This window comes from Cherax quadricarinatus, unplaced genomic scaffold, assembly GCF_038502225.1.
Source record: "Cherax quadricarinatus isolate ZL_2023a unplaced genomic scaffold, ASM3850222v1 Contig158, whole genome shotgun sequence".
NCBI lineage: Eukaryota > Metazoa > Arthropoda > Malacostraca > Decapoda > Parastacidae > Cherax > Cherax quadricarinatus.
Window position 1 is genome coordinate 169,404 of NW_027195184.1, and position 14,243 is coordinate 183,646.

The window sequence follows — 14,243 nt, forward strand, 5'->3', positions numbered from 1 at the left end:
TTCGTTCTTATGTTCTTATATAAATGATCTGGAAAACATACAAAGGAGGATGACAAAGTTGATCCCATGTATCAGAAATCTTCCTTATGAGAATAGACTGAGGTCCCTGAATCCGCACTCTCTAGAAAGGCGTAGAATTAGGGGGGATATGATTAAGATGTATAAATGGAAGACAGGAATAAATAAAGTGGATGTAAATAACGTGCTGAAAATATCTAGCTTAGACAGGACTCGTAGCAATGGTTTTAAGTTGGAAAAATTCAGATTCAGGAAGGATATAGGAAAGTACTGGTTTGGTAACAGAGTTGTGGATGAGTGGAACAAACTCCCAAGTACAGTTACAGAGGCCAGAACGTTGTGTAGCTTTAAAAATAGGTTAGATAAATACATGAGTGGGTGTGAGTTGGACCTGACTAGCTTGTGCTACTAGGTCAGTTGTCGTGTTTCTTCCTTAAGAGAATGTGACCTGCCCTGACTAGGTTGGGGCATTGGCTTAAGCCAGTAGGAGACTTGGACCTGCCTCACATTGGCCAGTAGGCCTCCTGCAGTGTTCCTTCTTGCTTATGTTCTTAACACACTGACCTGTGTAAGGACAGCACGGTACAGTGGTTAACACACTGACCTGTGTTAGGACAGCACGGTACAGTGGTTAACACACTGACCTGTGTTAGGACAGCACGGTACAGTGGTTAACACACTGACCAGTGTTAGGACAGCACGGTACAGTGGTTAACACACTGACCTGTGTTAGGACAGCACGGTACAGTGGTTAACACACTGACCTGTGTTAGGACAGCACGGTACAGTGGTTAACACACGGACCTGTGTTAGGACAGCACGGTACAGTGGTTAACACACTGACCTGTGTTAGGACAGCACGGTACAGTGGTTAAAACACTGACCTGTGTTAGGACAGCACGGTACAGTGGTTAACACACTGACCTGTGTTAGGACAGCACGGTACAGTGGTTAACACACTGACCTGTGTTAGGACAGCAGGGTACAGTGGTTAACACACTGACCTGTGTTAGGACAGCACGGTACAGTGGTTAACACACTGACCAGTGTTAGGACAGCACGGTACAGTGGTTAACACACTGACCTGTGTTAGGACAGCACGGTACAGTGGTTAACACACTGACCTGTGTTATGACAGCACGGTACAGTGGTTAACACACTGACCTGTGTTAGGACACCACGGTACAGTGGTTAACACACTGACCTGTGTTAGGACAGCACGGTACAGTGGTTAACACACTGACCTGTGTTAGGACAGCACGGTACAGTGGTTAACACACTGACCAGTGTTAGGACAGCACGGTATAGTGGTTAACACACTGACCTGTGTTAGGACAGCACGGTACAGTGGTTAACACACTGACCTGTGTTAGGACAGCACGGTACAGTGGTTAACACACTGACCTCTGTTAGGACAGCACGGTACAGTGGTTAACACACTGACCAGTGTTAGGACAGCACGGTACAGTGGTTAACACACTGACCTGTGTTAGGACAGCACGGTACAGTGGTTAACAGACTGACCTGTGTTAGGACAGCACGGTACAGTGGTTAACACACTGACCAGTGTTAGGACAGCACGGTACAGTGGTTAACACACTGACCTGTGTTAGGACAGCACGGTACAGTGGTTAACACACTGACCTGTGTTAGGACAGCACGGTACAGTGGTTAACACACTGACCAGTGTTAGGACAGCACGGTACAGTGGTTAACACACTGACCTGTGTTAGGACAGCACGGTAAAGTGGTTAACACACTGACCTGTGTTAGGACAGCACGGTACAGTGGTTAACACACTGACCAGTGTTAGGACAGCACGGTACTGTGGTTAACACACTGACCTGTGTTAGGACAGCACGGTACAGTGGTTAACACACTGACCTGTGTTAGGACAGCACTGTACAGTGGTTAACACACTGACCTGTGTTAGGACAGCACGGTACAGTGGTTAACACACTGACCAGTGTTAGGACAGCACGGTACAGTGGTTAACACACTGACCTGTGTTAGGACAGCACGGTACAGTGGTTAACACATTGACCTGTGTTAGGACAGCACGGTACAGTGGTTAACACACTGACCAGTGTTAGGACAGCACGGTACAGTGGTTAACACACTGACCAGTGTTAGGACAGCACGGTACAGTGGTTAACACACTGACCTGTGTTAGGACAGCACAGTACAGTGGTTAACACACTGACCTGTGTTAGGACAGCACGGTACAGTGGTTAACACACTGACCTGTGTTAGGACAGCACGGTACAGTAGTTAACACACTGACCTGTGTTAGGACAGCACGGTACAGTGGTTAACACACTGACCAGTGTTAGGACAGCACGGTACAGTGGTTAACACACTGACCTGTGTTAGGACAGCACGGTACAGTGGTTAACACACTGACCAGTGTTAGGACAGCACGGTACAGTGGTTAACACACTGACCAGTGTTAGGACAGCACGGTACAGTGGTTAACACACTGACCAGTGTTAGGACAGCACGGTACAGTGGTTAACACACTGACCAGTGTTAGGACAGCACGGTACAGTGGTTAACACACTGACCAGTGTTAGGACAGCACGGTACAGTGGTTAACACACTGACCTGTGTTAGGACAGCACGGTACAGTGGTTAACACACTGACCTGTGTTAGGACAGCACGGTACAGTGGTTAACACACTGACCAGTGTTAGGACAGCACGGTACAGTGGTTAACACACTGACCTGTGTTAGGACAGCACGGTACAGTGGTTAACACACTGACCTGTGTTTGGACAGCACGGTACAGTGGTTAACACACTGACCTGTGTTAGGACAGCACGGTACAGTGGTTAACACACTGACCTGTGTTAGGACAGCACGGTACAGTGGTTAACACACTGACCTGTGTTAGGACAGCACGGTACAGTGGTTAACACACTGACCCGTGTTAGGACAGCTCGGTACAGTGGTTAACACACTGACCAGTGTTAGCACAGCACGGTACAGTGGTTAACACACTGACCTGTGTTAGGACAGCACGGTACAGTGGTTAACACACTGACCTGTGTTAGGACAGCACGTTACAGTGGTTAACACACTGACCAGTGTTAGGACAGCACGGTACAGTGGTTAACACACTGACCAGTGTTAGGACAGCACGGTACAGTGGTTAACACACTGACCTTTGTTAGGACAGCACGGTACAGTGGTTAACACACTGACCTGTGTTAGGACAGCACGGTACAGTGGTTAACACACTGACCTGTGTTAGGACAGCACGGTACAGTGGTTAACACACTGACCTGTGTTTGGACAGCACGGTACAGTGGTTAACACACTGACCTGTGTTAGGACAGCACGGTACAGTGGTTAACACACTGACCTGTGTTAGGACAGCACGGTACAGTGGTTAACACACTGACCTGTGTTTGGACAGCACGGTACAGTGGTTAACACACTGACCAGTGTTAGGACAGCACGGTACAGTGGTTAACACACTGACCCGTGTTAGGACAGCACGGTACAGTGGTTAACACACTGACCTGTGTTAGGACAGCACGGTACAGTGGTTAACACACTGACCTGTGTTAGGACAGCACGGTACAGTGGTTAACACACTGACCTGTGTTAGGACAGCACGGTACAGTGGTTAACACACTGACCTGTGTTAGGACAGCACGGTACAGTGGTTAACACACTGACCTGTGTTAGGACAGCACGGTACAGTGGTTAACACACTGACCTGTGTTAGGAGAGCACGGTACAGTGGTTAACACACTGACCTCTGTTAGGACAGCACGGTACAGTGGTTAACACACTGACCTGTGTTAGGACAGTTCGGTACAGTGGTTAACACACTGACCTGTGTTAGGACAGCACGGTACAGTGGTTAACACACTGACCTGTGTTAGGACAGCACGGTACAGTGGTTAACACACTGACCTGTGTTAGGACAGCACGGTACAGTGGTTAACACACTGACCTGTGTTAGGACAGCACGGTACAGTGGTTAACACACTGACCAGTGTTAGGACAGCACGGTACAGTGGTTAACACACTGACCTTTGTTAGGACAGCACGGTACAGTGGTTAACACACTGACCTGTGTTAGGACAGCACGGTACAGTGGTTAACACACTGACCAGTGTTAGGACAGCACGGTACAGTGGTTAACACACTGACCTGTGTTAGGACAGCACGGTACAGTGGTTAACACACTGACCTGTGTTAGGACAGCACGGTACAGTGGTTAACACACTGACCAGTGTTAGGACAGCACGGTACAGTGGTTAACACACTGACCTGTGTTAGAACAGCACGGTACAGTGGTTAACACACTGACCTGTGTTAGGACAGCACGGTACAGTGGTTAACACACTGACCAGTGTTAGGACAGCACGGTACAGTGGTTAACACACTGACCTGTGTTAGGACAGCACGGTACAGTGGTTAACACACTGACCTGTGTTAGGACAGCACGGTACAGTGGTTAACACACTGACCAGTGTTAGGACAGCACGGTACAGTGGTTAAAACACTGACCTTTGTTAGGACAGCACGGTACAGTGGTTAACACACTGACCTGTGTTAGGACAGCACGGTACAGTGGTTAACACACTGACCAGTGTTAGGACAGCACGGTACAGTGGTTAACACACTGACCTGTGTTAGGACAGCACGGTACAGTGGTTAACACACTGACCTGTGTTAGGACAGCACGGTACAGTGGTTAACACACTGACCTGTGTTAGGACAGCACGGTACAGTGGTTAACACACTGACCTGTGTTAGGACAGCACGGTACAGTGGTTAACACACTGACCTGTGTTAGGACAGCACGGTACAGTGTTTAACACACTGACCTGTGTTAGGACAGCACGGTACAGTGGTTAACACACTGACCTGTGTTAGGACAGCACGGTACAGTGGTTAACACACTGACCTGTGTTAGGACAGCACGGTACAGTGGTTAACACACTGACCTGTGTTAGGACAGCACGGTACAGTGGTTAACACACTGACCTGTGTTAGGACAGCACGGTACAGTAGTTAACACACTGACCTGTGTTAGGACAGCACGGTACAGTGGTTAACACACTGACCTGTGTTAGGACAGCACGGTACAGTGGTTAACACACTGACCAGTGTTAGGACAGCACGGTACAGTGGTTAACACACTGACCAGTGTTAGGACAGCACGGTACAGTGGTTAACACACTGACCAGTGTTAGGACAGCACGGTACAGTGGTTAACACACTGACCTGTGTTAGGACAGCACGGTACAGTGGTTAACACACTGACCTGTGTTAGGACAGCACGGTACAGTGGGTAACACACTGACCTGTGTTAGGACAGCACGGTACAGTGGTTAACACACTGACCTGTGTTAGGACAGCACGGTACAGTGGTTAACACACTGACCAGTGTTAGGACAGCACGGTACAGTGGTTAACACACTGACCTGTGTTAGGACAGCACGGTACAGTGGTTAACACACTGACCTGTGTTAGGACAGCACGGTACAGAGGTTAACACACTGACCTGTGTTAGGACAGCACGGTACAGTGGTTAACACACTGATCTGTGTTAGGACAGCACGGTACAGTAGTTAACACACTGACCTGTGTTAGGACAGCACGGTACAGTGGTTAACACACTGACCTGTGTTAGGACAGCACGGTACAGTGGTTAACACACTGACCAGTGTTAGGACAGCACGGTACTGTGGTTAACACACTGACCTGTGTTAGGACAGCACGGTACAGTGGTTAACACACTGACCAGTGTTAGGACAGCACGGTACTGTGGTTAACACACTGACCTGTGTTAGGACAGCACGGTACAGTGGTTAACACACTGACCTGTGTTAGGACAGCACGGTACAGTGGTTAACACACTGACCAGTGTTAGGACAGCACGGTACAGTGGTTAACACACTGACCTGTGTTAGGACAGCACGGTACAGTGGTTAACACACTGACCAGTGTTAGGACAGCACGGTACAGTGGTTAACACACTGTCCTGTGTTAGGACAGCACGGTACAGTGGTTAACAAACTGACCTGTGTTAGGACAGCACGGTACAGTGGTTAACACACTGACCTGTGTTAGGACAGCACGGTACAGTGGTTAACACACTGACCAGTGTTAGGACAGCACGGTACAGTGGTTAACACACTGACCTGTGTTAGGACAGCACGGTACAGTGGTTAACACACTGACCAGTGTTAGGACAGCACGGTACAGTGGTTAACACACTGACCTGTGTTAGGACAGCACGGTACAGTGGTTAACACACTGACCAGTGTTAGGACAGCACGGTACTGTGGTTAACGCACTGACCTGTGTTAGGACAGCACGGTACAGTGGTTAACACACTGACCTGTGTTAGGACAGCACGGTACAGTGGTTAACACACTGACCTGTGTTAGGACAGCACGGTACAGTGGTTAACACACTGACCTGTGTTTGGACAGCACGGTACAGTGGTTAACACACTGACCTGTGTTAGGACAGCACGGTACAGTGGTTAACACATTGACCTGTGTTAGGACAGCACGGTACAGTGGTTAACACACTGTCCTGTGTTAGGACAGCACGGTACAGTGGTTAACACACTGACCTGTGTTAGGACAGCACGGTACAGTGGTTAACACACTGACCTGTGTTAGGACAGCACGGTACAGTGGTTAACACACTGACCTGTGTTAGGACAGCACGGTACAGTAGTTAACACACTGACCTGTGTTAGGACAGCACGGTACAGTGGTTAACACACTGACCTGTGTTAGGACAGCACGGTACAGTGGTTAACACACTGACCTGTGTCAGGACAGCTCGGTACAGTGGTTAACACACTGACCAGTGTTAGCACAGCACGGTACAGTGGTTAACACACTGACCTGTGTTAGGACAGCACGGTACAGTGGTTAACACACTGACCTGTGTTAGGACAGCACGTTACAGTGGTTAACACACTGACCAGTGTTAGGACAGCACGGTACAGTGGTTAACACACTGACCAGTGTTAGGACAGCACGGTACAGTGGTTAACACACTGACCTTTGTTAGGACAGCACGGTACAGTGGTTAACACACTGACCTGTGTTAGGACAGCACGGTACAGTGGTTAACACACTGACCTGTGTTAGGACAGCACGGTACAGTGGTTAACACACTGACCTGTGTTAGGACAGCACGGTACAGTGGTTAACACACTGACCTGTGTTTGGACAGCACGGTACAGTGGTTAACACACTGACCTGTGTTAGGACAGCACGGTACAGTGGTTAACACACTGACCTGTGTTAGGACAGCACGGTACAGTGGTTAACACACTGACCTGTGTTTGGACAGCACGGTACAGTGGTTAACACACTGACCAGTGTTAGGACAGCACGGTACAGTGGTTAACACACTGACCCGTGTTAGGACAGCACGGTACAGTGGTTAACACACTGACCTTTGTTAGGACAGCACGGTACAGTGGTTAACACACTGACCTGTGTTAGGACAGCACGGTACAGTGGTTAACACACTGACCAGTGTTAGGACAGCACGGTACAGTGGTTAACACACTGACCTGTGTTAGGACAGCACGGTACAGTGGTTAACACACTGACCTGTGTTAGGACAGCACGGTACAGTGGTTAACACACTGACCAGTGTTAGGACAGCACGGTACAGTGGTTAACACACTGACCTGTGTTAGGACAGCACGGTACAGTGGTTAACACACTGACCTGTGTTAGGACAGCACAGTACAGTGGTTAACACACTGACCTGTGTTAGGACAGCACGGTACAGTGGTTAACACACTGACCTGTGTTAGGACAGCACGGTAAAGTGGTTAACACACTGACCTGTGTTAGGACAGCACGGTACAGTGGTTAACACACTGACCAGTGTTAGGACAGCACGGTACAGTGGTTAACACACTGACCTTTGTTAGGACAGCACGGTACAGTGGTTAACACACTGACCTGTGTTAGGACAGCACGGTACAGTGGTTAACACACTGACCAGTGTTAGGACAGCACGGTACAGTGGTTAACACACTGACCTGTGTTAGGACAGCACGGTACAGTGGTTAACACACTGACCTGTGTTAGGACAGCACGGTACAGTGGTTAACACACTGACCTGTGTTAGGACAGCACGGTACAGTGGTTAACACACTGACCTGTGTTAGGACAGCACGGTACAGTGGTTAACACACTGACCTGTGTTAGGACAGCACGGTGCAGTGGTTAACACACTGACCTGTGTTAGGACAGCACGGTACAGTGGTTAACACACTGACCTGTGTTAGGACAGCACGTTACAGTGGTTAACACACTGACCTGTGTTAGGACAGCACGGTACAGTGGTTAACACACTGACCTGTGTTAGGACAGCACGGTACAGTGGTTAACACACTGACCTGTGTTAGGACAGCACGGTACAGTAGTTAACACACTGACCTGTGTTAGGACAGCACGGTACAGTGGTTAACACACTGACCTGTGTTAGGACAGCACGGTACAGTGGTTAACACACTGACCAGTGTTAGGACAGCACGGTACAGTGGTTAACACACTGACCTGTGTTAGGACAGCACGGTACAGTGGTTAACACACTGACCTGTGTTAGGACAGCACGGTACAGTGGTTAACACACTGACCTGTGTTAGGACAGCACGGTACAGTGGTTAACACACTGACCAGTGTTAGGACAGCACGGTACAGTGGTTAACACACTGACCAGTGTTAGGACAGCACGGTACAGTGGTTAACACACTGACCTGTGTTAGGACAGCACGGTACAGTGGTTAACACACTGACCTGTGTTAGGACAGCACGGTACAGTGGTTAACACACTGACCTGTGTTAGGACAGCACGGTACAGTGGTTAACACACTGACCTGTGTTAGGACAGCACGGTACAGTGCTTAACACACTGACCAGTGTTAGGACAGCACGGTACAGTGGTTAACACACTGACCTGTGTTAGGACAGCACGGTACAGTGGTTAACACACTGACCTGTGTTAGGACAGCACGGTACAGAGGTTAACACACTGACCTGTGTTAGGACAGCACGGTACAGTGGTTAACACACTGATCTGTGTTAGGACAGCACGGTACAGTAGTTAACACACTGACCTGTGTTAGGACAGCACGGTACAGTGGTTAACACACTGACCTGTGTTAGGACAGCACGGTACAGTGGTTAACACACTGACCAGGGTTAGGACAGCACGGTACTGTGGTTAACACACTGACCTGTGTTAGGACAGCACGGTACAGTGGTTAACACACTGACCTGTGTTAGGACAGCACGGTACAGTGGTTAACACACTGACCTGTGTTAGGACAGCACGGTACAGTGGTTAACACACTGACCTGTGTTAGGACAGCACGGTACAGTGGTTAACACACTGACCTGTGTTAGGACAGCACGGTACAGTGGTTAACACACTGACCTGTGTTAGGACAGCACGGTACAGTGGTTAACACACTGATCTGTGTTAGGACAGCACGGTACAGTAGTTAACACACTGACCTGTGCTAGGACAGCACGGTACAGTGGTTAACACACTGACCTGTGTTAGGACAGCACGGTACAGTGGTTAACACACTGACCAGTGTTAGGACAGCACGGTACAGTGGTTAACACACTGACCAGTGTTAGGACAGCACGGTACTGTGGTTAACACACTGACCTGTGTTAGGACAGCACGGTACAGTGGTTAACACACTGACCTGTGTTAGGACAGCACGGTACAGTGGTTAACACACTGACCTGTGTTAGGACAGCACGGTACAGTGGTTAACACACTGACCTGTGTTAGGACAGCACGGTACAGTGGTTAACACACTGATCTGTGTTAGGACAGCACGGTACAGTAGTTAACACACTGACCTGTGTTAGGACAGCACGGTACAGTGGTTAACACACTGACCTGTGTTAGGACAGCACGGTACAGTGGTTAACACACTGACCAGTGTTAGGACAGCACGGTACTGTGGTTAACACACTGACCTGTGTTAGGACAGCACGGTACAGTGGTTAACACACTGACCAGTGTTAGGACAGCACGGTACTGTGGTTAACACACTGACCTGTGTTAGGACAGCACGGTACAGTGGTTAACACACTGACCTGTGTTAGGACAGCACGGTACAGTGGTTAACACACTGACCAGTGTTAGGACAGCACGGTACAGTGGTTAACACACTGACCTGTGTTAGGACAGCACGGTACAGTGGTTAACACACTGACCAGTGTTAGGACAGCACGGTACAGTGGTTAACACACTGACCTGTGTTAGGACAGCACGGTACAGTGGTTAACACACTGACCTGTGTTAGGACAGCACGGTACAGTGATTAACACACTGACCTGTGTTAGGACAGCACGGTACAGTGGTTAACACACTGACCAGTGTTAGGACAGCACGGTACAGTGGTTAACACACTGACCTGTGTTAGGACAGCACGGTACAGTGGTTAACACACTGACCAGTGTTAGGACAGCACGGTACAGTGGTTAACACACTGACCTGTGTTAGGACAGCACGGTACAGTGGTTAACACACTGACCAGTGTTAGGACAGCACGGTACTGTGGTTAACACACTGACCTGTGTTAGGACAGCACGGTACAGTGGTTAGCGCACTGACCTTTGTTAGGACAGCAGTACAGTTAACACACTGACCTGGTTAGGACAGCACGGTACAGTGGTTAACACTGACTGACCTACAGTGTTAGGACAGCACGGTACAGTGGTTAAACACTGACCTGACCTGTGTTAGGACAGCACGGTACAGTGGTTAGTAACACACTGACCAGTGTTAGGACAGCACGGTACAGTGGTTAAGCACACTGACCTGACCAGTGTTAGGACAGCACGGTACAGTGGTTAACACACTGTGTGTTAGGACAGCACGGTACACTGACCAGTGTTAGGACAGCACGGTACAGTGGTTAACACACTGACCTGTGTTAGGACAGCACGGTACAGTGGTTAACACACTGACCTGTGTTAGGACAGCACGGTACAGTGGTTAACACACTGACCTGTGTTAGGACAGCACTGTACAGTGGTTAACACACTGAACTGTCTACAATATCTACAATGTCTACAATATCTACAATATCTACAATGTCTGCAATGTCTACAATGTCTACAATATCTACAATGTCTACAATGTCTACAATATCTACAATGTCTACAATGTCTACAATGTCTACAATATCTACAATGTCTACAATGTCTACAATGTCTACAATGTCTACAATATCTACAATGTCTACAATATCTACAATGTCTACAATGTCTACAATGTCTACAATATCTACAATGTCTACAATGTCTACAATGTCTACAATGTCTACAATGTCTACAATGTCTACAATATCTACAATGTCTACAATGTCTACAATGTCTACAATATCTACAATGTCTACAATGTCTACAATGTCTACAATATCTACAATGTCTACAATGTCTACAATGTCTACAATATCTACAATGTCTACAATGTCTACAATGTCTACAATATCTACAATGTCTACAATATCTACAATGTCTACAATATCTACAATGTCTACAATGTCTACAATGTCTGCCGGACCTGAAGTAAAATTATTCTTGCCAGTAAAATTTATTATCAACTTTTTAATACAACAAACAATATGATAATAAAAATATAATATATTATAAAGTTTAATGTTTCTGAACATTTTCTTTGTGTAATTTTTATTTCATGTTTTTTTTTATATTCTAAAATACATTTTTTTTTCCAGATTTGGGCGAAGCAAAATACCATCAACTTAATTATTTAAATATCGGCAAGAAACTCATCACAAACAAGTAAGTTAAATAAATTATAAATAAATCAAAACAGATCATTAAAATTAAAAGCCAAAATAAAGCTTTTTTTTTATTATACAAATTGATAAAGAATTAAAACATTAAATAGTTTGAGTGATATTATAAGTTATGATTAAAAATTTCTTAGTTCAGTTTGGAACTGAAACCTGATTGTAAACATCTGTTAATGAGGCAGTAATTATGTTACCTTAGTCAGGTGTTAGTGGTATATGTTAATGAGGCAGTAATTATGTTACCTTAGTCAGGTGTTAGTGGTATATGTTAATGAGGCAGTAATTATGTTACCTTAGTCAGGTGTTAGTGGTATATATTAATGAGGCAGTAATTATGTTACCTTAGTCAGGTGTTAGTGGTATATATTAATGAGGCAGTAATTATGTTACCTTAGTCAGGTGTTATTGGTATATGTTAATGAGGCAGTAATTATGTTACCTTAGTCAGGTGTTAGTGGTATATGTTAATGAGCAGTAATTATGTTACCTTAGTGGTATATATTAATGAGGCAGTAATTATGTTACCTTAGTCAGGTGTATAGTGGTTACCTTATATAGTGGTATATATTAATGAGGCAGTAATTATGTTACCTTAGTCAGGTGTAGTAGGTGTTATTGGTATATGTTAATGAGGCAGTAATTATGTTACCTTAGTCAGGTGTTAGTGGTATATGTTAATGAGGCAGTAATTATGTTACCTTAGTCAGGTGTTAGTGGTATATGTTAATGAGGCAGTAATTATGTTACCTTAGTCAGGTGTTAGTGGTATATGTTAATGAGGCAGTAATTATGTTACCTTAGTCAGGTGTTAGTGGTATATGTTAATGAGGCAGTAATTATGTTACCTTAGTCAAGTGTTAGTGGTATATGTTAATGAGGCAGTAATTATGTTACCTTAGTCAGGTGTTAGTGGTATATGTTAACGAGGCAGTAATTATGTTACCTTAGTCAGGTGTTAGTGGTATATGTTAACGAGGCAGTAATTATGTTACCTTAGTCAGGTGTTAGTGGTATATGTTAACGAGGCAGTAATTATGTTACCTTAGTCAGGTGTTAGTGGTATATGTTAACGAGGCAGTAATTATGTTACCTTAGTCAGGTGTTAGTGGTATATGTTAACGAGGCAGTAATTATGTTACCTTAGTCAGGTGTTAGTGGTATATGTTAACGAGGCAGTAATTATGTTACCTTAGTCAGGTGTTAGTGGTATATGTTAACGAGGCAGTAATTATGTTACCTTAGTCAGGTGTTAGTGGTATATGTTAATGAGGCAGTAATTATGTTGCCTTAGTCAGGTGTTAGTGGTATATATTAATGAGGCAGTAATTATGTTACCTTAGTCAGGTGTTAGTGGTATATATTAATGAGGCAGTAATTATGTTACCTTAGTCAGGTGTTAGTGGTATATGTTAATGAGGCAGTAATTATGTTACCTTAGTCAGGTGTTAGTGGTATATGTTAATGAGGCAGTAATTATGTTACCTTAGTCAGGTGTTAGTGGTATATGTTAACGAGGCAGTAATTATGTTACCTTAGTCAGATGTTAGTGGTATATGTTAATGAGGCAGTAATTATGTTGCCTTAGTCAGGTGTTAGTGGTATATATTAATGAGGCAGTAATTATGTTACCTTAGTCAGGTGTTAGTGGTATATATTAATGAGGCAGTAATTATGTTACCTTAGTCAGGTGTTAGTGGTATATATTAATGAGGCAGTAATTATGTTACCTTAGTCAGGTGTTAGTGGTATATGTTAATGAGGCAGTAATTATGTTACCTTAGTCAGGTGTTATTGGTATATATTAATGAGGCAGTAATTATGTTACCTTAGTCAGGTGTTAGTGGTATATGTTAATGAGGCAGTAATTATGTTACCTTAGTCAGGTGTTAGTGGTATATGTTAATGAGGCAGTAATTATGTTACCTTAGTCAGGTGTTAGTGGTATATGTTAATGAGGCAGTAATTATGTTACCTTAGTCAGGTGTTAGTGGTATATGTTAATGAGGCAGTAATTATGTTACCTTAGTCAGGTGTTATTGGTATATATTAATGAGGCAGTAATTATGTTACCTTAGTCAGGTGTTAGTGGTATATATTAATGAGGCAGTAATTATGTTACCTTAGTCAGGTGTTATTTTTATATATTAATGAGGCAGTAATTATGTTACCTAAGTCAGGTGTTAGTGGTATATATTAATGAGGCAGTAATTATGTTACCTTAGTCAGGTGTTAGTGGTATATATTAATGAGGCAGTAATTATGTTACCTTAGTCAGGTGTTATTTTTATATATTAATGAGGCAGTAATTATGTTACCTTAGTCAGGTGTTAGTGGTATATATTAATGAGGCAGTAATTATGTTACCTTAGTCAGG

At 45.4% G+C, this 14,243-nt stretch overlaps 1 protein-coding gene across 1 annotated transcript in view; it reads left to right on the forward strand.

Moving 5' to 3' along the window:
- The window catches only part of LOC128702404 (uncharacterized), a 186,661-nt gene that overhangs the window by 132,622 nt on the left and 39,796 nt on the right, over positions 1-14,243 (forward strand). The window contains exon 3 of the mRNA XM_070080128.1: positions 11,789-11,855. Within this exon, the coding sequence (XP_069936229.1) occupies positions 11,789-11,855 (67 nt within the window). The remainder of the gene's footprint in view (positions 1-11,788; positions 11,856-14,243) is intronic.